The 23,691-nt window shown below is 33.1% G+C and overlaps 3 protein-coding genes and 2 pseudogenes across 6 annotated transcripts; 3 read left to right on the top strand and 2 right to left on the bottom strand.

Annotated features, from left to right (window-relative positions):
* The first annotated feature begins 494 nt into the window (after positions 1-494).
* On the top strand, positions 495-2,453 carry LOC129300717 (7-deoxyloganetin glucosyltransferase-like). Its single transcript, XM_054939297.1, has 2 exons — positions 495-1,097; positions 1,284-2,453. The coding sequence occupies exons 1-2, from the start codon at positions 575-577 to the stop codon at positions 2,207-2,209; spliced, it is 1,449 nt and encodes a 482-aa protein (XP_054795272.1). The 5' UTR covers positions 495-574; the 3' UTR covers positions 2,210-2,453.
* A 279-nt stretch (positions 2,454-2,732) lies between these two features.
* Positions 2,733-6,913, bottom strand: LOC129300718 (tryptophan--tRNA ligase, cytoplasmic-like). Of its 4 annotated transcripts, none has more exons than XM_054939299.1 (4): positions 6,558-6,913; positions 6,312-6,435; positions 4,447-4,561; positions 2,733-4,232 (listed from the first exon to the last, which is right to left on the bottom strand). In XM_054939299.1, exons 2-4 carry the CDS (start codon positions 6,418-6,420, stop codon positions 4,136-4,138), a joined length of 321 nt encoding a protein of 106 aa, XP_054795274.1. In that variant the 5' UTR covers positions 6,421-6,435; positions 6,558-6,913; the 3' UTR covers positions 2,733-4,135. The 4 variants fall into 4 exon arrangements, 3 of the variants coding, with proteins under 3 accessions (XP_054795274.1, XP_054795275.1, XP_054795273.1); XM_054939300.1 differs by having other exon boundaries at positions 6,312-6,376; XM_054939298.1 differs by having other exon boundaries at positions 6,312-6,913.
* Positions 6,914-9,934: 3,021 nt separating this feature from the next.
* LOC129300715 (7-deoxyloganetin glucosyltransferase-like) lies at positions 9,935-11,550 on the top strand (annotated as a pseudogene).
* A 1,668-nt stretch (positions 11,551-13,218) lies between these two features.
* Positions 13,219-14,938, top strand: LOC129300716 (7-deoxyloganetin glucosyltransferase-like; annotated as a pseudogene).
* A 5,518-nt stretch (positions 14,939-20,456) lies between these two features.
* On the bottom strand, positions 20,457-21,693 carry LOC129300719 (uncharacterized). Its single transcript, XM_054939301.1, has 2 exons — positions 21,399-21,693; positions 20,457-21,254 (listed from the first exon to the last, which is right to left on the bottom strand). The coding sequence occupies exons 1-2, from the start codon at positions 21,546-21,548 to the stop codon at positions 20,613-20,615; spliced, it is 792 nt and encodes a 263-aa protein (XP_054795276.1). The 5' UTR covers positions 21,549-21,693; the 3' UTR covers positions 20,457-20,612.
* Positions 21,694-23,691: the final 1,998 nt, after the last annotated feature.

Here is a 23,691-nt window from a genome sequence, read left to right as displayed (position 1 = left end):
AATTTTTTTCATATAACTTTGCAACAAAAACACGCAGAAGCTGAGAAGCTGAAACTTGGAGCTTTGGGAAAAAATTGATTTTGTGGGAAAAAATTGATTTCGGAAAAAGGTTGGTGTTTGGGTAAATTATGGATTAATTGATTTTTTCCTCTAAAATCAATTAATCCCTGAATCCAAACGGGCGCTTAGCCAGCCAAGCATGGGCTAATTTTTTTCCCTGTGAAAAAAATAACTGAAAATTGTGAAATGAGAATCCTAAGTTCACCTGCTGCTCTAACCTGCCCTCCAAGAAATTCACGGCTCTCCAACATTGACTGAGACACTAATTGTCACTCTAATCCTGTAACCCAATTCATGTCTAAAAGAAGTCAAACAACACAATCCAATGAAGACCAATCCTTAAGATAAAGCCAACTTGGCCAACTTGGCCAACATGTTGATTTTCAAGAAAGTCTCAGAGTTTTATACATATATAACGTGACCCAGTACTACAAACCGACCGCATTACATTGCATCTGCTTCTAAAAACAGAGTCTTGCAATACACACACACACACACACAGAGCCGCAGACAGATGGATTCTATGGAAAGAGGAGGATCAAAGCCCCACGTTGTGATCACTCCCTTTCCAATTCAAAGCCATTTGAACACCTTCTTGAATTTAGCCAAACTGCTTCATTCGAGAGGCCTTCACATAACATACGTTAACACTGAGTACAACCATAGACGCTTGCTCAACTCAAGGGGTCCTCGAGCTCTTGATGGCCTCTCAGATTTTCGCTTTGAAAGCATCCCCGATGGCCTTCCTCATACTGAAGCAAACACTACCCAGGATTTACCTTCTTTATGTGAATCTACCTCAAAGAATTGCCTCCCCTATTTTACAAATCTTCTCAAGAGGCTTCAAGAGTCTGCCTCTAATGGCCTTGTGCCTCCTGTTACTTCCTTGATTTCCGATGCTGTCATGACATTTACCGTTAAAGCTGCTCAAGAATGTGGACTTCCTATTGCTTTGTATTGCCCTATAAGTGCTATTTCTTATTTGGCTGGTTGGCATGCTCGCACTCTTCTTGATAAGGGTATCATTCCCTTGAAAGGTACGTAACCCATTGATGTCCTTAATTCTTCTTATTTTTTCCCCTAATTGCTTTATTTTTGTGTGTGTATAACCCATTAATGTTACTCGTTGTCTTGTGTGTGTGGGGTTCATGTGTCTTTTCTTTGGTCTATTCATTAAAATGATGAATCTTCAACAACATTTTGTTATTCCATTATTGCCGCAGATGAGAGCCAACTGACAGATGAATACTTGGATACAAAACTAGATTGGCTTTCAGGAATGAAAAATATTAGATTGAAAGATCTTCAAAGCTATGCAAATGATTACCTAATGCTAAACTTTGTTATCAATGAGCAGCAAACAGCAAGAGCTGCTCAAGCCATCATTTTCAACACATTCAGCGAGTTCGAGAGTGAGGCATTGGATACTCTCTCTTCTATCTTTCCTCCTATTTATACCGTAGGCCCTGTCCCACTGCTTTTAAATCAAATTCCACAGAACCATGACTTAGATTCCATTGGCTCCAATCTTTGGAAGGAGGAGACTCATTGCATCCAATGGCTAGAATCCAAGAAAGCTAAATCCGTAATTTATGTTAATTTTGGAAGCGTCACGGTTATGACTCCAGAACAACTACATGAGTTTGCTTGGGGATTAGCCAACAGCAAGAAATACTTCTTGTGGATCATAAGGCCTGATCTTGTGAAGGGTGGCTCAATGATTCTATCTCCTGAGTTTTTGAGTGAGACCAAAGAAAGAGGCCTCATAGCCAATTGGTGTGAACAAGAGGAAGTGTTAAATCATCCTTCAATTGGAGGGTTTTTAACACATTGTGGATGGAACTCCATGATAGAGAGTGTGTGTGCTGGGATTCCGATGGCTTGTTGGCCTTTCTATGGAGACCAGCAAACTAACTGCAGGTATGCTTGCACGGAGTGGGGGATTGGGATTGAGATTGATAATAACGTGAAGAGGCAAGTGGTGGAGAATCTTGTGAATGAGTTGATGGAAGGTGAGAAAGGGATGGAAATGAGACACAAGATCCTAGTGTGGCAAAAAACTTCAAAGGAGGCAATTAAATCTGGTGGTTCTTCTTACATCAACTTGGAAAATTTGATTAGTCAAGTGTTGATCAAAAGGAACAACTAAGTTGTTACATCAAAATATATTTTTAAAGTGTGGATTGAATTTATCAGAGTCATACAGGTAGTATTAGCTTTGATATATAGGCTTGAGTTTAGTCATTTTCAATAAGGTTTTGGAAGAACCAACGTAGTTATGTTGTAATATGTTTGATTGTGTATTAATTCCTCTTACAGAAATAAGGAGAGCCATCTTCACTTGTAAGCAAGTTTTTCCAATTACTAATTGTAATATTTCTTTCCTTATAGTATCCTCCTTCTAACACGTCTCTTACATTTGTGAAAAACTAAACCTCATTTAAGTTAGATTCGGTTTAGAAAGTGAATTTCTTTTTAAAATAATAAAGACATTTTTTTTTTGGATTGGACATGATTTAAAAATAAATCAAATTACCTCCAATCCAAACAACAAAATGTCCCTATTTTTTTTATCATTACATGAATTTTAATAATCTTAAAATAAATTAAAGTCACTACCAGTAACCACAACAAAGTTAGCACCTTTAGCATCCATAAATAAGAATAAACCATGATCAACAAAGTTCATATTTATTTTTACTGATTTGAAAACAGTACATAATGTATAGTACAAAGAGAATATCGAATCAGAACTTCGCTAAGCACACAAGCACATTATCTGTTACCTGATATTAGCTAGGAGCACGGAAATACCAAAAGAATTATAGATAATACCTTATACCACCCTCACTGTGACCTGGCTTATTTGTATTGTAGATAACTAAATATTGCATTTTGTTCACTCTGCCCAAATGCTATTGCCACCCCTAAGGTAACTGTAACATAATGATATCCAATACAAGAAGTTTACAAGAAAAAAGTAGATCTAATCCGATATTAATATATTGTGTCATATAAGAAAATTCAGTTTGCAATAAAATTGATAACTTGCACCTAAATGCTTTATAACAAACAAACCTGGTCTTTGGACAAGGAATCAAGCAACGGAGGTTCGCTTTGCCCCCAAAAAGGAGAGGAATGAACTGGAAAATGACGGAACAGCCTGTATGAAGAAATGAAGCCTACATAATAACTTCCAAATTTCCATCAGGATCAAACATAAAGGAATCTAGAAAAGCAACTTTTCCATTTTTTGACATGAGGGATAAATCTGTTACACGCAAATTGCTTTTTTACCACGCTTTCTGCCCCGACACACACACACACATGCTTGTACACGTTAAGTTCAGTGTTCCGGACAAATTAAGAAAAATCAGATTGCGGTGGAAATTTTGCTGATATGGAAAAACTTTTGCACCAAAATTACCAAGTGTATAACTTGAAGAATACCAACAACCAGATCAAAGGGAAATACAAAGATAATTATAGCTAAATGAAACCTTTCAGAGGCTCAACATGACAACCAGAGGAAGAAAGGCTGTAATGGAACAAGCTTAATCATCCAGCAACCAAATTATTTTTCTAAAAGAAAAAAATTGAATACAGAGGAATTGTATAATAAACTAAATGGATTTCCTACACCTATGATTTTCATCTTTACACATTCCATAAAGATCAACCAACCGCAAATTGCACTTGAGATGTGAAGAACTATTAATGATGAGGGAAGTGCAACAGTCTTTTTGTTGTCATTTCAAGTTCCAAGATGCTCCCAGATGATTGAACATCATTTAAGCATTGTCAATTTTTTGGTCAAAATCAGTTCCTCATTGGCAGCAAGATTCCAGAATATATATAGATTCATACCAATGAAATTCCTAAAACCGTAGATGATATAAAATTGGATGAAACATCTTAAATTCGTGAAAGCATACTTGAGAACATATCATCAGGACAAAGCTGCACTCATGTCTCACTCAACCGCCCACAAATCAAAATCAGAGAAATCAGAAAATAAAAGTCTTGGCAATATAAAAACTGTAGCAATAACATCCTTAGCATTCTCTCGGGCAAGTCATTGGCTCTCCTCTTCGCTGAGATTTTTCCACAAGAACTTCTCATCATCCGTGAATTGTATAATGAGAGGAACCTTAAAAGCATCTTGCAAATACCTAGACACAGTTTCAACAACGTTAACACCTTTTAAAAACACAATGGTTTAATGTAATTCTTCATTTTCTTCAGTCAAAAAATTTTAAAAGTATATGCTAATTTACAAACTTTCGTTTCTCTCGCTGCCTCCTTTGTTACAGGATCAATTGAGTTATATCTCTATATAATGATTGATTTTTTCTCTTATAACTGCCGAACACAAACTCTACTTGCTTTGTAAACATAAACGGAACCAGACGACCCAGATGAAGCTTCGGAAGATGATAATGACACCAAGGGCTGGGATCAACTGAGTTGTGACAGGCTTCCTTGCAAAGCATCATATGACCTGCATCGTAAATTTAAAAATAATTAATTTTACATTCCAAAACAAAAATTAATTAATTTTAAGAGCTAGTAATATGGACTAGCACGCAGATTGCAGGCTGACCTGCAGCAGGTTTGGCAGGACAGACTAGCATAACCCACATTCGTTTAGATTGTATTTCTGCCAACCTGTCAACTCGGAGTGGGATGGTGGGTTGGTGGACTAATCCACCAATAAAACATAATTTTTTATAATGTTTTTCAATTTTAAAAATTACAAATTCAGTATTAATTATTTTAGCATATAGACGATAATTAATAAAATATAAATATAATAATAATGTCTTTTTTATATTTAAAGGAATCATCTGAAATTCACAAATTCTCTTCAACTGGAGCCTCTTAATTCCAATCGAACTTTCTTAGGCTTTAAAATATTTAATGTAGATGATAAAATCAAGGAGTAATATTTTAACAACTCAACTTCAAACAGATAAAAAGTAATGTTATGAGAACCGGACCAGTTATTGAATTGATTGAGGTACTAGTTCATGGTTCAATGGTCAAACGGCAGTTTGAACCGTGGTTCAACCGGTGATAAATAAATTAATATATTTTAAATATTATATATTTAAAATATAAAGGAATAATCACATATAATAACAAAAATGAATGTCTAAATTTCAAACAAAATAATATATAACAAAAAATATAACATCCATTAATATTACATAATTTTCATGCAAAATATATATGAGTATTTCATAATTCATAATTTATAACTTTAAAATATATACACATATGCATAATTCATACATATTTTTTGCATTTTTTATTTCATAATACTTATTAGATATAAATATGTATAAATCATAATTTAAAAATATGAATTAAAATACAAAAAATAACATAACCGGTCCTTACCCGGTTTTGGCCGGTTTTTGGCCGATTCTGCCTATTTTTGACCGGTTTTTGATGATGACCGGACCGGACTAGGGACTGGTTCCCGGTTGAACCGGCTGGTCCGGTCCGGTTCTAGTAACTGATAAAAAGGAATCAAGGTAATTGGTTTTTTTTTTTTTTTACCGACAAGGTAATTTATTTACTCGCACATCTACTCCAGTCAAATGAAACTGGCTACTTCCGATTTTTCTTAAGCTATGCATGTAAATAATCACTTTTTGATTTTAGGATTCTCATTGGGCATATTAAAAATATAAATCAAAATGGTCCAAGTTATGCGGTGCGGCCAAAACTGGCCCCGCGTTTAAATCAACCGTTTTCTCCAACCGAACCCGCCACAATTTTGCAAGTTAGGAGAACCCATATTACAGCTCTAGATTTTATGGAGATAATATATTCAATGATAATGAGACAAAAAGGAAGAAGACACACAACAAGAGTAAAACAATCCCAGCTGATACGAAGTTTTTAACAATAATAACGGTTACAAGTTCATATACTAATCAAATTAGATTCTCAGTCCAGTAACTGCTAAATTTCTACCCGTTCCTCCACCAACACTAAAGGGAAAGAGAGAAACAGCGTTCCCGAAGATGAAGTTCAAGGCTACCAACAACAAGCATCACTAATACAAGCCATTAAACAGGTAGATAAGCAGCAGGGGGCACAGAACTAAGTATGCACTAATATTGCGTGCGAGACAATATCACTGACAACAAAGCAGTGTCTGGAGAAAAGAATCAAGGCAAACAAGATATCAAAGAAAGTTAACTATTAAAGACACTTCTTTTCCAATTGAACAGACTTGCCTGATTCTCTGACCAGTATGAGACCCGTGAACCCCATCGACGAATAAGTAGACAGTGGGGAATCCCTGAAAATCGTACCCATGAGCCAATTAATTCTCCTCCGTTCCATCCACCTTCGCCAAAACTGCCACATTCTCAGACCTCAACTCAGTTGCCGGGGCGGCGTAATGTGGCATTTTTAAGGGTTTAGGATCACCAGAGAAGTTGAGAAAAGTTGACTAGTAGAACCGATCAATGTTTTCTGACCTTTGCACGACGCCGTTGATTGAGAATTTGGGGTTTTGGTCCCACGATCTTGGCCGGCGGTTCTCAGCTGCTCCCTCTTCAACGTCGCTCGAATCAGTCTCTCCCAATTTTCACGACCCATAGCCACGTTGCCTCCAGCACCGACCAAAGCAACCGATGCCCAAGGTGGTTTCTACCGGAGAGGGGCTCCGAAGAGGACACAGATATGACGATGGAGGTGGGGGAGGCAGAGAGGAGGGGGCGCCGAAGAGAGGAAAAGAAGAGAGAACACGGTTTGAGTAAGTGTGGGCAAGCGTGAGCCCCGACGTTTTCCTCTTTTACTTTCTAACCCGGTCCCCGGTTATCTTTCCGGAGTCGGCTTCTCCTCCTCTGCCTCTCTAGGAAAGGAAAATCTGCACCCAGATTTAACCTCAACAATTCAAATTTAATAATTTTATTTTTATTTTTTATTTATATTTTTAAATTAAAAAATATATAAAAATTTAAAAAAAAATTTTAATAAATATATTTATTAATCTTGCAGTCCAAATTTAATATAAATAATTTAAAATTAATTTTAAATTATTTTAATAAATTTATTGTTCTGTTCAGAATATATTTATACTGTTCATAGAATATATCTGAAAAGCTAATTTAAATTTTTTATATTAAGTTTAAAGCATCTATATTAAATATGAACTTTCAGATTAATTAGTATATTTATTTAAAAAAATTTAAAATTTTTATAATTTTTTAATTTAAAAATATAAATAAAAAATAAAAATAAAAATATTAAATTTAGACGGTCCAGATTTTTCTCTGCTTCAAAGAAGAGGTAGAGAAGGCTTCTCTCAAAGGAGAGAAGCCGACTCCTATCTTTCCAAACAATCTAAATTAAATTAAATTTAAAAAAATTATGGTGAGGGCCCTTAATTAGAGATAATAAAAAAAAATTTAAATTTTTAAAATTTTACTGAAAGATTCACACAAAATTTCTTTCAAATTTGCAACGAAAATGATAAAATTATCCTCATTTAAATGAATAACATAAATAACTTATTTGTTTTCTTATTATATATTGTTTATTTATCTATAAAATATTGTTCGTTTTCCTATTTCACTTGTTTACAATCTTACTTTCACTTGATTTTATTTCAATGTCATAAACAAGTAAAGTAGGGAAATGAATAACATTTTATAAGCAAATGAACAACATACAATATGAGAACGAATAAGTCGTCTCATCATAAACCATCACTTAAAATGAAATTAAGTGAAATTAGAGCTATAAACAAGTGAAATAAAAAAATAAATAATATTCCATAAGTAAACAAATAACAGACAGTATAAGAATAAATAATTCATTTATATTGTTCATTTAAATGAGAACAATTTTGTCATTTCTATCACAAATTCAAACAAAATTCTATAAGGATCCTTTAGTAAAATTTTAAAAATTTGAGGGCCCTCTTTTTTATTATCTCTTATTAAGGTCCTTTACTGAAATTTTTCTTTAAATTTAAGTCCCACTATTTTTAGATATTTTAAAAAAATCTTTCTTTCTTTCTTTCTTTTTTTAAATTGCTCAGGTGTGCCTTTATACAAGCCTCATCCCCTTTGGGGATGTGATGTTAAATTCAACAAACCAAACCATTGAAAGCTGGAAAGTTCTGGACACAAACTTCCAAGATAGCTGCAGAGCAAGGTATTGGGTAGAGTCGAGAATAAGGGCCGGGCTTGACGGGCCGCCCATTTAAGCCCGTTTTAATAAGGATTCGGGCTTAAGAATTTGGCATTTTTTAGGATAATCGGGTTTCGAAGCCCGGCCCTTTTAAGCCCTAGAAAAACGGGTTTGGGCCCGGGCGGCCCGTGAAGCCTGTTTTACTATTCACAAAGTATTATTTTCACCTCTTTCTAGATAATGTGCAAACATTGATTTGTATTTTGTACCAACAATTGATTGAATTGTTTTGTGCGTATAGTAATTTTTATATTTTATCTTGTGATATATGTATATCTATATATATATATATATATATATATTTAATAATAAAACAATTTAATTAATAATTATTGTAGGTGATGATGAAGAAGCTGCAGAAATAATTAATATTGAGCCTCCGCCTCCATCTTTCACAAGTGGACCTACATCTGAGGGTTTTAATATTTTATTTATGGATGATAATAAGGGAGATCTTGATTAGGATTAATGATGATGTTTGCCTTCATCTTATTTGGACTTTTAAATTTTTTGTTCATTTTTTAAATTATGTGAGACTTTGGTTTGATATATGTTAAATTTTAAAATATTCTAAATAAATTTTAATGTTAAATTTTATTTTTTTATTTTATTCTTATCCGGGATTACGGGCCCGGCCCTGAGCCCTATGAATAAGGGCCAGGCTTCAATTTTAGGGTAAAATTGGGATAACCGGACTTTAGGGCCTAGGCCCATAAGGGCCGAGCCCATATGGGTTAGGCCCGCCCGTTTACCAACTCTAGTATTGGGGAGGAAAAAGGAGGAAAAAATGAAAGGAGAAAAAAAATTAAAAGAAGATGAAATTGAGAAGAAAATAATATATAAGATTATATATTTTTATTTTAAATATTTTTTTAGATATGTGAAGATTTTAAGGAGAAAATTTAATTTTTAAATTTATCCATAAATTTTGTTGTTCTCTATTGTTTCCCTCCATTTTTATCCTAATTTTTCTTCAACTTTAAAATTTAAATTATTATATATTTATTAATTTAAGAAATAAAAATTAAAATTGAACAAAATTGAAATTTACAGTTATATTTTTTAATATATATAAATATTTTTTTATAAATAACAAGATTATTATTGTGTATATGAAATTAAAAAAAAATTATTCTTCCTATTTCTTCTAGAAAATTACATTCATCTACTCTTTTTTTTCTTTCTGTTTTCTATCTTCACATCTCTCCTTTCTATTTTTGCTTTGTGAGCCAATTAGCAAGCATTAAATTTCCGCGCAAAAGAAAGCAAATACAGCATATAAGACCATTGTTTTGACCGCTTGACTATCAAGCGGGGGAAAAAATTTGCTTGATGATATTGAAACCTAAGTTGGCTTCACCCAATATTATGAATCATCGATCGTCTTTGACCGATCCTGACGAATACGTAAAACACGACTTTTCTCCGCTCATCTATCAAATTCTATTCTTTCACATGTACTATTCCAGATGAGACAAAACCTGCCAACTTTGAAAAACTCTGTATATATTGTGGACTAATATAATAGCCTCTCTCTCTCTCTCTCTCTCTCTCTCTCTCTCTCTCTCTCTCTGTTTTTTTGAACCCTTCTGAAATTTCACTTACTTATCGCCTAATCCGCAGCCTCAGCTTCAAACAAAGCCTTGAAGACACAAGCATGGCGTCGGTTGCCGGAGGAGGATCAAAACCCCATGCTGTAATCACCCCATTTCCTTTACAAGGCCATATAAATTCCTTCTTGAAACTTGCCAAAGTGCTTCATTCTAAAGGCTTTCACATAACATATGTCAACACCGAGTTCAACCATAAGAGCTTGTTCAATTCAAGAGGTCTTCAAGCCCTTCATGGCCTCCCAGATTTTCGCTTTGAAACCATCCCTGATGGTCTTCCTCCTTCTGATGCTAATGATAATGATGCCCAACGATTTCATTCTTTATGTGATTCTATGCAAAATAAAAGCTTCTCGCAAGGCTTCATAAGCTTGCTTCTGATGGTGTTGTGCCTCGAGTCACTTGCTTGATTTCTGATGGGATCATGACGTTCACAATGAATGCTGCTCAAGAATTTGGACTTCCTATTGCTCTCTATTGGCCTGCCAGCACTGTTTCCTTTTTGGTTGCTTTTCACTTTCGTACTCTTCTTGATAATGGTGTCATTCCCCTAAAAGGTATCTTAGCTTGCTTATGTCACTACTTTTATTCTTTTGTCTATGGTCCATTTGTTTGAAGTAATTAGATCTTCAACTACTTATTGTGATCATTGTATTGGTGTAGATGAGAGTTACATGACAAATGGATGCTTGGATACTGAATTAGATTGGCTTCATGGAATGAAAAATGTTAGACTAAAAGATATTCCAAGTTTTGTTAGGGTAATAGATTCAAGTGATTTCATGCTAAACTTCCTTATCACTGAGCTACAAAGAGCCCAGAAAGCTCAAGCAATCATTTTCAACACATTCAAGGAGTTGGAGAGTGATGCCCTTAATACCCTATCCTCTATCTTTCCTCCTCTTTACTCTATTGGCCCTCTCTCTTTACTGCTCACTCAAATCCCACATAACCACCAATTGGAATCCATTGGCTCCAATCTCTGGAAAGAAGAGACTCAGTGCCTCGATTGGCTAGAAGCCAAGGCACCTAAATCTGTGGTTTATGTGAATTTTGGAAGCATCGTGATTATGTCTCCAGAACAATTGTAGGAGTTTGCTTGGGGTCTAGCCAATAGCAGGAAACACTTCTTGTGGATCATAAGACCAAACCTTGTGGAAGGAGGCTCAATAATTCTATCGCCTGAGTTTCTAAGAGAGACTAAGGATAGAGGTTTCATAGCCAGCTGGTGTGAACAAGAAAAGGTGTTGAACCATCCGTCTATTGTAGGCTTCTTAACACATTGCGGGTGGTACTCCATGATGGAAAGCATTTGTGTAGGTGTTCCTATGGTATGTTGGCCTTGGGTTGGAGATCAGCAAACAAATTGTAGGTATGCTTGCAAGGAGTGGGGAATAGGGCTTGAGATTGATAATAATGTGAAGAAAGAAGAGGTGGAGGTGCTTGTGAATGAGTTGATGGAAGGAGAGAAGGGGAAGAAGATGAGACAAAAGATTTTAGAGTGGAAGAAAATAGCAGAGGAGGACACTAAACCGGGCGGTACTTCCTACATCAACTTGGAGAATTTGATTAAGGATGTGCTGATCAAAACAAAAAACTAAGGTGTTGATAGAGTATCGATTAATATGGGATAACAAGTGATGCAGGAGAGTTAGAGAGATATGAGGAACAATTATTATTTTCAAGTTATTTTAAATATATTATCTGTTTAATAATATTTTTTGATTGTTTTTCTATTTTGTTGAGTGGTCATTAAGTTTAGGAGTTGTGGGTTATGGTATTTAGAAATTAAGTCAGAATTTATATTTATTTATTTTTCAGGTAGTTATTCCCCATTATCTTAGTTATAGATTAATGGGAATATTTTTAGGAATTATTAGTTATTTTTCTGTCTATAAATAGTGAAGCACATATCATGTAGACAGCATATGGAAATAAAATCATTATCTTTATAAATGGAGATTTTCCTTCAGCTTTATTAGTTGTATGAGTTTAAAATTCTTCCTCATCTTCTATTAAAAATTTTCTTTCATTTTTATTAATTTATGAAGATAGATTCTGATTTCATATTTTAATAAAAATTTATCTTCTATATTATTCTCCACCTATCTTGGATCCTACCAAATGTTATGGGAATGTGAAAAATTATAACACTCACAGTTGTTAAACTCGTGAGTTTGAACAAACTCATGACAGAAATGTAAATTCGAATTGCAAACTCAAATCATAAACTTGTAAGTGTTTACCTCTATTAATAAATAACCATTAAAATATGATTTTAATTTAATTTAAATATATTAAAAATATAAATAATTGAAATTTAACCCATCTACATTGATCAATTATCATATACAAAACATAAAAAATTTAAGATGGGGGAACTTATTTTTGGTAATTTTGGTTTTCTTTTTTAATTAATATTAGTTTTTGCATTTGAATTTTTTTTTTTGTTTGAACCAAATCTTATAACTTTTTATGAACTAAATTCTCTATAATATATACTTAACTTCTTCAACTCAAAAAAAAAAAAAAGTGACGAGCTTAACAAATTTGACCATCTTTAATCCGAATTTATAAATTAGTTAACACAATTTTATAAGTTAAAAATATAAAAATAGTAAACTCATGAATTTAATTAAGTTTATATTTAGTTCAAGTTTACGAGTGAGTTAACATAATTTTATAAATTGAAAAGGTAAAAATATTAAATTCATAGAGTTAACTCGATAGATTTACAATTATGATAACACCTAATGATTGTTACGTTACACTAATTTCTGAAATTTATTTTATTTTATATTGATATTTGATTTGGTTCTTAAAGTTATAACTGATCTTTATTTTTAAGACTTATTTAGCATGCTGTATAAAGTACGTAAAACCTGGTAGTATCAAGTTCAATTTGGTCTCTCTCTCTTGAGCAACCGACAAATGTATAAATTCATACCAAACCATTTCTATCATTTGTCAAAAGCTCTGAACACAAACCCAAAGCCAAATTGTTTCAGAACTGTTAAATTTCCTCGCAAGACACAAAAGAAAGCAAATACAGCATGTACGGACAGCTTTAATATCAAAAGAGAAAAGTTTGATTGATTATATGAGTTATCTTTGTTCATTGCTGATGAATAGAAACGCGACTTTTCAAGACTTATCTTTCACGCATAGTATTCCAGATGAGAAAAACCTAAACCCACTTTGGAAAAGTCAGCAATGTGGACTTATACTTTTTGTGAATGATTTAAAGACCGATGAGCCCTTCTTTGAAACTTCAAATACTTATCGCCAAATCTGCAGCATCAGCTTCAAACAAAGCCTTGAATATAGAAGCATGGCGTCGATTGCAGGAAGAGGATCAAAACCCCATGTTGTAATCACCCCATTTCCATTGCAAGGCCACATAAATTCCTTCTTGAAACTTGCCAAAGTGATTCATTCTAAAGGCTTTCACATAACATTTGTCAACACTCTGTACAACCACAAGCGCTTACTCAACTCAAGAGGTCCTCAAGCCCTTGATGGCCTACCAGATTTTTGCTTTGAAACCATCCCTGATGGTCTTCCTCCTTCTGATGAAGCAAATGTTTCCCAACGATTTCGTATTCTATGTGATTCTATGCCAAAAAACAGTCTTGTTCCTTTCACAAAGCTTCTCGCGAGGCTTCATGAGCTTGCTTTGAATGGCGTTGTGCCACGAGTTACTTGCTTTATTTCTGATGGTGTCATGACCTTCACAATGGCTGCTGCTCAAGAATTTGGACTTCCAATTGCTATCTATTGGCCGGCTAGTACTGTTTCCTTTTTGGGTATTTTTCACTTTCGCACTCTTCTTGATAAAGAAGTCATTCCCTTGAAAGGTACCTTGTTAAATTTATATCACTATTTCTTTTGTGTTTATATGTGTCTTTCTTGGTATCCGTTCATTTGAAGGAATACATCTTCAACAACTTATAGTGATCAATTTTTTGGTGTAGATGAGAGTTATTTGACAAATGGATATTTGGATACTGAACTAGACTGGCTTCCTGGAATGAAAAATGTCAGACTAAAAGATCTTCCAAGTTTTGTGAGGGTAACTAATTTTTTGCTAAACTTCCTTATGGCTGAGTTACAAAAAGCGCAAACAGCTCAAGCAATTATTTTCAACACTTTTGAGGAGTTGGGTAGTGATGCTCTCAGCGCCCTATCCCCTATCTTCCCTCCTATTTACTCCATTGGCCCTCTCCCTATGCTTCTCAATCAAATCCCACACAACCACCATTTGGAATCCATTGGCTCTAATATGTGGAAAGAAGAGACTAAATGCCTTGATTGGCTAGAATCCTATGAACCTGAATCTGTTATTTATGTGAATTTTGGAAGCCTTGCAATTTTGTCTCTAGAACAATTAGGCGAGTTTGCTTGGGGTTTAGCCAATAGCAAGAAACCCTTCCTGTGGATCATACGTCCTGACCTAGTGAAAGGAGGCTCAATTATTCTATCGCCTGAGTTTTTCACAAAAATTAAGGATAGAGGCTTCATAGCAAACTGGTGTGAACAAGAAAAAAGTCTTGAATCACCCATCTATAGGGGGCTTCTTGACACATTGTGGGTGGAACTCCATGATAGAGAGTATCGGTGCAGGTGTTCCAATGGCATGTTGGCCTTGGTCTGGAGATCAACCAACGAATTGTAGGTATGCTTGCAGAGAGTGGGAAATAGGACTTGAGATTGATAATAATGTGAAAAAGGAAGACGTGGAGAAGCTTGTCAATGAGTTGATGGAAGGAAAGAAGGGGAAGCAGATGAGACAAAAGATTTCAAAGTGGAAGAAAATTGCCGAGGACGACACAAATCCTGGTGGTTCTTCCTACATCAACTTGGAGAATTTGATAAAGTATGTGCTGATCAAAAAAAAAACTAAGGTGTTGTTTGAACATGGAAACTTGTAACAAGTTAATGATTATTATTTGATGAGGTAAAATATTTTATTGAGAGGTTTCAAATGTGTTTAAGATATCTTGTGTCAAATATCATGTGTATATATAAGGAAAAAGTTTTTTTTTTTTTTGTTACCCACAATTATCTTCTCATTAAATTGCATTGCTGGCGTTTTAGTTATTTTGGTCCTAAATGTAAAACCCCAGTAGGCCCACAAAAAAAAAAAAGGCAGAAAACCAATTTACTTTTTCTCTTAAATTTATAATTTTTCTCGAAGTATGCCAATTGTTTAATGATTGCACATATTAAAGAAAATTCCTATCAATGGGGATAACTTCTAATTAATGTAAATGAGCAAAGAATCATCTTTTAATTCTCAAACATGCCTTTCGAGTTGCCCATCAGTGTCTGTTTGCTGAACAGAGGGATCCTATTTTTCTCCCTCTGCAAATTTTCTGGAAAGCTTCATAATCATCTTATATTTATTATATGACAAACTCTTATTATTAATATTAGAAAAAAAAATATAATTATTAATCCTTATAGTTTTTATTCAATGTTACTTTTAGTCCTCATAATTTTTTTTAATATTTTCAGTTTTTATTGGAATGAAAAAAACTTAATCTTACTAAAATTATAAGAACTAAAAACATTAAAAAAAAACTATAGAGACTAAAAGAAAAACCCAATAAAACTATAGGAATCGATATTGTTTTTTTCTTGATATTATTAACACATTAAAATTCGCTTGTCTTGATTTGTTTAGATAAAAATATATTAAATATATAAAATTAAGGATATAAGTCTTGCCAAAAATGTTATTTTCATCAAGGTTTCGTCCACATCTTTTTTTTTTTACATATTTAATTATCTTTAAAAAAATCATATACCTTTTTATTATAATTAGACTCAAGTGTCGTATGAAGTTTGAGAAACAAGTTATATTGTTGACTATGTATAAATAATATACATTCCTAAATCTATTATTTTTTTTTAGTGATATACATGATTTACTTGGATCGTTTGATTTGGTTCTAACCAACGACGGACCTGCCTGTTTCTTCACGGGGCAATTGTCCCCATTGACTTTGAAGAAATTAACATTGGCTGTGAGGAAATTAACAAATAAGAATGATAAGTTTTGAATATTTGCACAAGCCATACCTCTAATTTTGAACCCCCTTAAGTCAATTTAGATTTCTTCTCAATTTATATGCTTTATATAATTTAAACCCCCACCGGTCCAAGATCTTAGGTGAGCCACTATTCCAACTAATCTTTATTCTTCGAACTTTTTTTTTTTTTACAAGCATTCTTAAGACTTATTATTTAGCAAAATCTGATACCAACTAAAATTATTGTAGTAGTAGAGGCTATCTTTATTTAAGCAAGCTATATTTATTTAAGCAAGCAGTTATGAGTTCAAATCCTAACTTTGTGTATGTAACAATATTTAAATGTGAGAGGTCTATCCAATATTCTTAACATCTTGAAAGAAATATAATTTTTTATCATCAAAGCCTACTCATTCCCACTTCTTGAGCATGATAGTAATAATGGATAATGCATGGTTTTTTTTTTTATAATGTACAAGTGTCCTCTCATTATAGGCAATCACTAGTGCAAAATTTATATTTTACAAGAAACTATTAATATCGATTAAAATACACCTGCTATTGAAAGTAAAAAAAGTGGCACTTTTATAATAGGGGTGGCATGTCACCCGAAAGTGAAAATTTTTTTAAAAACAAATAAATAATTGCCACTTTCAATAGTGAGTGGCTTTCAATAGCAATGAGAGCCACCCCCTGAAAGTGACAATATAAAAAAAAATAAAAAAATTGCAACTTTTAACAACAAGTGTAACTCAACTATTATTGGAAGGATGAATTAAAAAAATAAAAAAATTTTACTTTTAATAGCCAGTGAAGCCACTCGTTGTTGAAAGCTAAAATTTAAAAAAAAAATAAAAATTTTTTATATTCAACAGCAAGTGATGTGTTGAAAATTAGATTTCAACAGCGGGTGATATGTTACTTATTGTTGAATCTAATTCAAATTTACATTAAAAAAAAAACATGCCCTCCCTCTTTTTCTATTATTCATCATCTTCTTCCTCTCCCATGCCGTCCCCCTTTTTCATTATTTATCACCTTCTTCCTCCTCCCCCACACCTTTCCCATTGGCCCCCACCCCTCCCCACCCTTAACACAGTTGCCCACCATCCCCCTTACCTCCCCTGTCACCCCACCTCCCTCATCGCCCCCTCCCCCTCTCTCTTGTCTCGGCCCCCTTCTTCCTTGTCCCTCTATCGCTCCTCCTGCTCCTCATTATTGCTTCTCCATTACTCTCCTCCTCCTTACTTTTCCTCCATTGCTCCATTGCTCCACTAAAAAATTAGTGGCCACTAAAACACTAAACCTATTTAATAATATATAGCAATATATGTGTGTGTGTTATATATGTGTGTGTATAGTAACCCAAATTTTTAAATCACTTTCATATTATAATATAACGGTGTGTTATTAATTTCAAAATGATACTTATTATTTTATTAATGTTACTTATTAATCTAATATGGTCAATTATAAATTAAAAGCTTTAAAATTTCTTACATTTTACTTGTTAAAGTCGAAATATTTATTAATTATGAATAAGTTATTATTAAATTTTAATAAATTATTTTTAATTTTAAATAAACTGTTGCTAAATTCATGTGAGCATTAATAAGTTAAAATAATAAATAAAATTGACTTAATTATTTAAATGCCCAGTTCCGATAAAAGCATCTATTCGGATTTTCAAATCCTCTTGCACATCCCATTTACCCTTACCTCTACCAAGCAACGATGTGTCCCACTTAGATTCAAAACAATGAACCAGACAAAACACTACGCGACAAACCTTGAGCTGTATGGTAAGACATGTCGTTAAACAAGAGGCAGGCCAAAATAGATATATTTCCTATCTTATTTATATTTATGGGGCAGGGAGAATAAGTTTTGAATCATATTTACTCCTTAAATATTTGTAATTAAGTTTTACTTTCAATAAAATAATTACATATTTTTAAATTAATTTTATCTTTTTACATTTATTCTTATTAAACACCTTATAATAAATATAAGATCATTTATTAATAAAAACACTTTTTAAAAAAAAGACAATGATTACACTTTAAAAGACTAAAAATAATTTACATTTTTAAACATACAACTTCTCAAAGAATATATTACATTTTTGAACTGAGGGAGTATATGATATGTTATTGAGTTTTTATTATCAATTCTCACTTTATCCTATTAAATATTGATAATAAAAAATACATTGTTAATTATTATGTTATATAAGGATTAATTTAAAAGCTTAATAATTTTTTAGAGAGTTATAATAAGTTTTAAAAGTTTTCTTAATTCTAAATCAGTAAAAATATGCTAAAACTAACTTATAAATAAGATACAAGGGATTATGTCACCTAAAGATTCACAATGATATATATTTTGTATGATGTCAACTTTCATCTCCTATTCCGGTTTTATTAGGGTATTGTTTGTCGAGAAAAAAGTTTCAATTATTTTAATTTTCATCTCATTCATGGCTTGTGAAATGAGTAACAAAAATTTTGTATTTCCTTGGGGCACTAGAAGATTAGGGCCATGTTTGGTAGCATTGAATTGACAAGATGAAAATGGAATCAAAGATGAAATCCTAATTTAAGCATAATTGGTATGCAAGAGTTGCAATTCCTAAGAATCCTAATTCCACCAAAAATGTTAGAATCCAATTCCATCATATTGACCATGGAATTGCTTCAATTCCCTTAAATTCAATTTGTAGACCTCACTATCATCATCTTTTTTGTCCATTTATAACAAGATAGGTTTTTTTAATTTAAAAAAAGGGCAATTTAGACTTTTTTATTTTAAGTACATATATAAATTAATATTATATTAGAATTCCATCTTCATATCAAACACACTTTTAAAACTTAATTTTATTCCGATTTAATTTCGATTCCAATTCCGATTCCGATTTCATTAAAAATTCTTTTATCATACCAAACGAGGCTTAGTTTTTTGTGTGGATAGAATATTCAAAACGTTAGCCTCATCCAACTATAATTTTCGCCCACACACTCATTCCCCGTGACCTATTGCAAGTACAGCTTTACCCATTTAACGAGGCATTTCAAGAGACATAAATAGAGCGACATATTGCAACTAGACCATGGATTCTATTCTTGGAGGAGGATCAAATTCAAGACCCCATGTTGTTATTACTCCATTTCCTGCTCAAAGCCATCTGATCAGCCTCATGAACTATGCCGAAGTTCTTCATTCGAGAGGCTTTCACATAACATACGTTAACACCAAGTACAATCAGAGACACTTGCTCAATTCAAGAGGTCCTCAATCCCTTGATGGCCTCTCAGATTTTCACTTCGATACCATCCCTGATGGTCTTTCTCCTTGTGATGCTAATGCTACCCAACACATACTAAATAAAACTGTTGAGGACCGAACTGAACGAGACCACAAAACTTTTACACAGCTACTAAAACTGTCTTGGATAGTAACTTGCCTTAAAAAAAAAAGTTGGAAAGTAATCTTGTTCTATTAAAACATTGAAAATATTTGAGCTTTCTACCAACGGCTATTGTATTCCAGCTTTGACATGCCCCTTGTCTATAAGGTTCATCGGTTGAGTTTGATACCTCACTAGGACGGGCTGGGCTAATGTTGGGGCCGAGGCTGAAGTACAAGCCTTTAGACAAATAAAAACATTTTTTACCTTTATTCACTTTTAAAACAATGTTTATTCATTATTTCCTCCTAATCAAAATATAAGATATTGATATCTAGTTTAAGGTTTTCACAAAATACTAGTTGTTAAAACTTAATTCTTAAATTTTTTATATCTTTTCAATTATATCCTCATTAAAATTAAATACTTCTATATAAAAAGCTTGAAAATAGTGATTAAAATTTTAATATATCATTTTTTTCAAAAATAAAAATAAAAAATGATTGTAAATGTATAGTTGCAAAAATAATTATAAAAGTTATTCAATAACTATATTTTAGACCAAGTAAGTTTTTAAAAGATATCTTCTATTGTGATTCGTAGAGAGTATTAATTACTTTTTGAAAAATAAATAAAGAGGTAGAGTATAATTTTTTTTCAAAATCACCTTTTGTTTAAGTCATGTTTTCTAAATCGACATAAACTTAAAAAGTTATTTCAATTTTATACCACTCTAATGATTTAATTAACTCTCTCTAATTCCTATTATATAGTTAGAAATGTTACATATTTAGGACAAGCAAGTGAAGCAACAGTACTTACTTAAGAAACAATGTCAAACATGAAAACTAACAGGGAGAATGGGATATGAAGATCACTAAAATAGAATATTGACATATAAACCCCACAAGATGAGCTAATTAAACTAGAGTATCATTTTCTGACAAGAATTTTCCTTATCAAACTATCATATGCCCGTATTTTGAAATTATATTAGAGTTTAACGTTAAATAATTTTCATATAATGATTATACACTTTGATTATGACCAATAACAGCTATTAGTTAAATAGCGATAATTTTTTTATAAGTATCAACTCTGGCAGCAGCAAGAAAGTCATACTAATGAGTCACAGAAATGAACTATGAACTTGATCAAAGCAAATAGTCTCTTTCTAATTTTTTTTTTTTTTTATTTTCCTTTTCCCCAACAGAAGCAAAAATCTTACTCTTAATTAACAATAATTCCTAAAAGATTTTGAGGTTTAAGTTTTGGGAACTTTCAGCCGTCCCCAACCTTTCCAATTCTGAGAAAAACAGGATGCCTGGCAACCTTAGTATGAGATCCATCTTCAATCCAAGCACTCTTCAATCTTTCAATATAATCCTCCCATGGAACTTCCGCTCCTTTCTCCTTCGCTGTCTGATACGGTGAAACAGACGTTACATACCTCAAGTAAGCCCCCAAATCCATCTCCTTCTCCATCACATACTCGATCGGTCCTGTATCATCCGCTCCGGCCACCAGCTCAAACGGAAAATCGATGTTCCTGTAATTATCTTCCCACATTGCAAGCCGTGGATCCCAATAAGGCCTCAGTTTCACTTCGTACAATTCGTCGAACACCTTGTCTACATCGTCGGTGACTCGTGGCACGTTGTAACCCCAAGCAGCGATTACTCCGTGAGACTTCTTGAGCAACCATTTCACTTGCCGGTAGAAAATCGGGAGGTCAAACCAGTGAAGGGCCTGAGCAACGGTTACGACGTCGACAGTTCCCGCCGGCGCCACGGTCTGTTCCAGCTCCGTCATAGACAGCGTCGAAGGTGTGTGCTTGTATCTCACATTTGGGAGCTTCACTGCGAATTCAAGCTGCTTCTCACTCGTATCCGTGCCAATCACATTCTGGTATATCTCCGCTAACTGTAATCAATTGGGATTCAAAACATGATTAAGCCATTAACAGTTTAAATCGATCAATCTATTCAGGGAAAAAAAACAAAGAGAGAGTCGAATAATGAGGAATTTGAGGAAAATTATTCGAGAGGAAAAGAGAAGCAAGCGCACAGATTGGGCAGCCTGGCCGTTGCCGGTGCCGACGTCCAAAGCGAGATGATGAAAGGGCGTGCTGGAGGCGACGAAGCGGAATAGTTGGGAAGGGTAAGTTGGCCTTGAATCTGCATATTGCCTTGCCTGATTCTCAAACACTTTTGCCATGTTTGGTTTCAACTTCACAACTATTCCCAGAAATCAGAATCTAGCTGCATAATTAGTATGCGCTTCTTTTGTCTATATACTTCCAAAATTTAGATGACCTTTGTGACAATGCAAAGGCAATTGGGATGGTGACGAAGGTTTGCGTTGACAAAAGCCCTCCCTTCAAAGATATCATTAATATAGTTCAATGTTTTTTAAATAGGGCCGCATATTGAATCAAAAATGCCAATACTTCAAAGTTTGTATAATTGAGTTGGAATGATGATTGAACCGTTAATACAATGATTAAATTTAAAAAAAATTATATATACATATAATAATCTAAATACAATAAGTAAAGATGAAATCATTATTTAACGTAAAAATAAAACCAAATTTTTAAGATTGTCATGATTGAACAATTTATATAATACAACATAATATTAAATAATTGAAAAAAAGGATCATTTTCTAAAAACAAAAAAAGGGGTCATTTTTGAGTAATTCAGTTTTTAAGAACCGAATTTAATTCCAAGTTTGATCCTGATTCCCGATTCAAATGTTGGTCCAAAACGGTCTAATCTACCCAACTTCTAAAATTTTGGTTTCAAACTGAGATATAATGGCTTTGGTCGACAATTTGATCTGGTTTTAAATCATTGATATAATTAAATGTTTTCTTAATAGATAACTTTGTGTTGAGGGAGGCAAACCAATATACACATTTGGTAGCTCAACTTTTACAAGTCTTTTTTTATTGTGATTTCTTTAATTAACTAATACTTAAAATTAACTTTTTAATAGTAAGGTGTTCAATCCACTATTTTTTATGTTTAAGAGAGAATTGTACCACATGAAAATTAAAATATCAAATACTTCTAAACAAACAGTTGAGAGGTAAAAATTTTCCTTAACCCTTTAAAAAAACTGAACAAAGTTTGAAAGGTAAAATACTCCTAAATCCTTAAAAAAGTGTGTGTGAGTGAGTGTGTGTGTGTGAACAAATAGTTGAGAGAAAAAAATATTCCTAAACCCTTAAAAAAGTGTGTATGTGCGCACGTGCACGTGCTCTTCTAAACCCTTATTTTACCACCAAACCCTTAAAAGTGTGTGCATACATCCGTGCATGTTTGTGTTGTGTGGACATGCATGCTTGCACTGTGCGCGCACATGTGTGTGTGTGAAGGAGAGTGATAGATAGATACGATAATGTCAATTTAACAAAAGTTAAGTTTCCTTGCAAATATTTGTTTCAAATTTTAAAATCTTAATTACAAATTAGGTATATTTAAATTTTTAATGTGAATTTCAATTTTAATTATTAAATTATATTTACAAATCATTTTTTTTATAAAATTTAATTAAAAACCTAACTATCATTAAATTAATATTTTAAAACCATGATTCACATTATGTCTTCAAACCTCAAAGGTTAGGTGAGAGGACCTAATCGGTTGTCACCTTTAATTTCTTAATAGGAAGCTTACCGCCAATAGCCTATAAGCTCGTCATCTTTAGAAAGCACTTTAAAATGAGGGTGAAAATGATATTATATTTTTAAATCTATGGCAAAAAACTTTCTTAAAAAAATCTTTTAGATTCAAATAAGATGTTTCCATTGTTTTTTGCATGAGAAGGCCAGAGAGAGTGTGTTTTCAAAAGGTACGATTTACCTGACTTCTGAAATCAAAATAATTCTTGGAGTCTTTTACCACAATTTCACAAATACAAGTGCTTAAAAATAAAGGGAATGAAAAAGTAAAGATTAAGAAACATGCAAGACTTACATGGTAAGAGTAACCATGATATTGATAATGATAAAAAAAATATAAAAAATACATAATGTCAAAGGAAAAGCATTAGTATGCTATTACTACTTTTTTTAGGAGCTGGTGCTCTATTATTTGCTAGAGAATTTTAGTGCTCTCTACTAAATGTGTAGCACAATAAAGGCAAGATGTCGAATTTGCTAAAGAATAAAAGAGGTCACATTGGATGAAATAAAAAATGACGCAAGGTCATAGCTTTTGTACCAAGCAAATAGATTTTGGGGTTTAGTTGTTGAAATGTTAAGAGAGATTGTGTATAGCAATGTTTGTCAACCATATATATGTGTGGTGGCTTCTCCTATTATAAGCACAAAATGGTAGTTTTTTCATGGCTT

This window comes from Prosopis cineraria, unplaced genomic scaffold (genome assembly GCF_029017545.1).
Source record: "Prosopis cineraria cultivar Desert tree isolate PC_DT_omini unplaced genomic scaffold, ASM2901754v1 PC1719, whole genome shotgun sequence".
NCBI classification, from domain to species: Eukaryota; Viridiplantae; Streptophyta; class Magnoliopsida; order Fabales; family Fabaceae; genus Prosopis; species Prosopis cineraria.
The sequence above is the reverse complement of the archived record's forward strand: the minus strand, read 5'-3'. Positions and strand labels throughout refer to the sequence as shown.

Coding starts and splice junctions, on each gene's coding strand:
- LOC129300719 (XM_054939301.1), bottom strand. CDS start 21,548: ATGGCAAAAGTGTTTGAGAATCAGGCAAGGCAATATGCAGATTCAAGG. Junction 21,255..21,398: donor ACGGCCAGGCTGCCCAATCT/GTGCGCTTGCTT, acceptor AATTGATTACAG/TTAGCGGAGATATACCAGAA.
- LOC129300717 (XM_054939297.1), top strand. CDS start 575: ATGGATTCTATGGAAAGAGGAGGATCAAAGCCCCACGTTGTGATCACT. Junction 1,098..1,283: donor GGGTATCATTCCCTTGAAAG/GTACGTAACCCA, acceptor TTATTGCCGCAG/ATGAGAGCCAACTGACAGAT.
- LOC129300718 (XM_054939298.1), bottom strand. CDS start 6,444: ATGTGGCAGTTTTGGCGAAGGTGGATGGAACGGAGGAGAATTAATTGG. Junction 4,562..6,311: donor CATACTGGTCAGAGAATCAG/GCAAGTCTGTTC, acceptor TTTACGATGCAG/GTCATATGATGCTTTGCAAG. Junction 4,233..4,446: donor GTTCCGTTTATGTTTACAAA/GCAAGTAGAGTT, acceptor AACTGTGTCTAG/GTATTTGCAAGATGCTTTTA.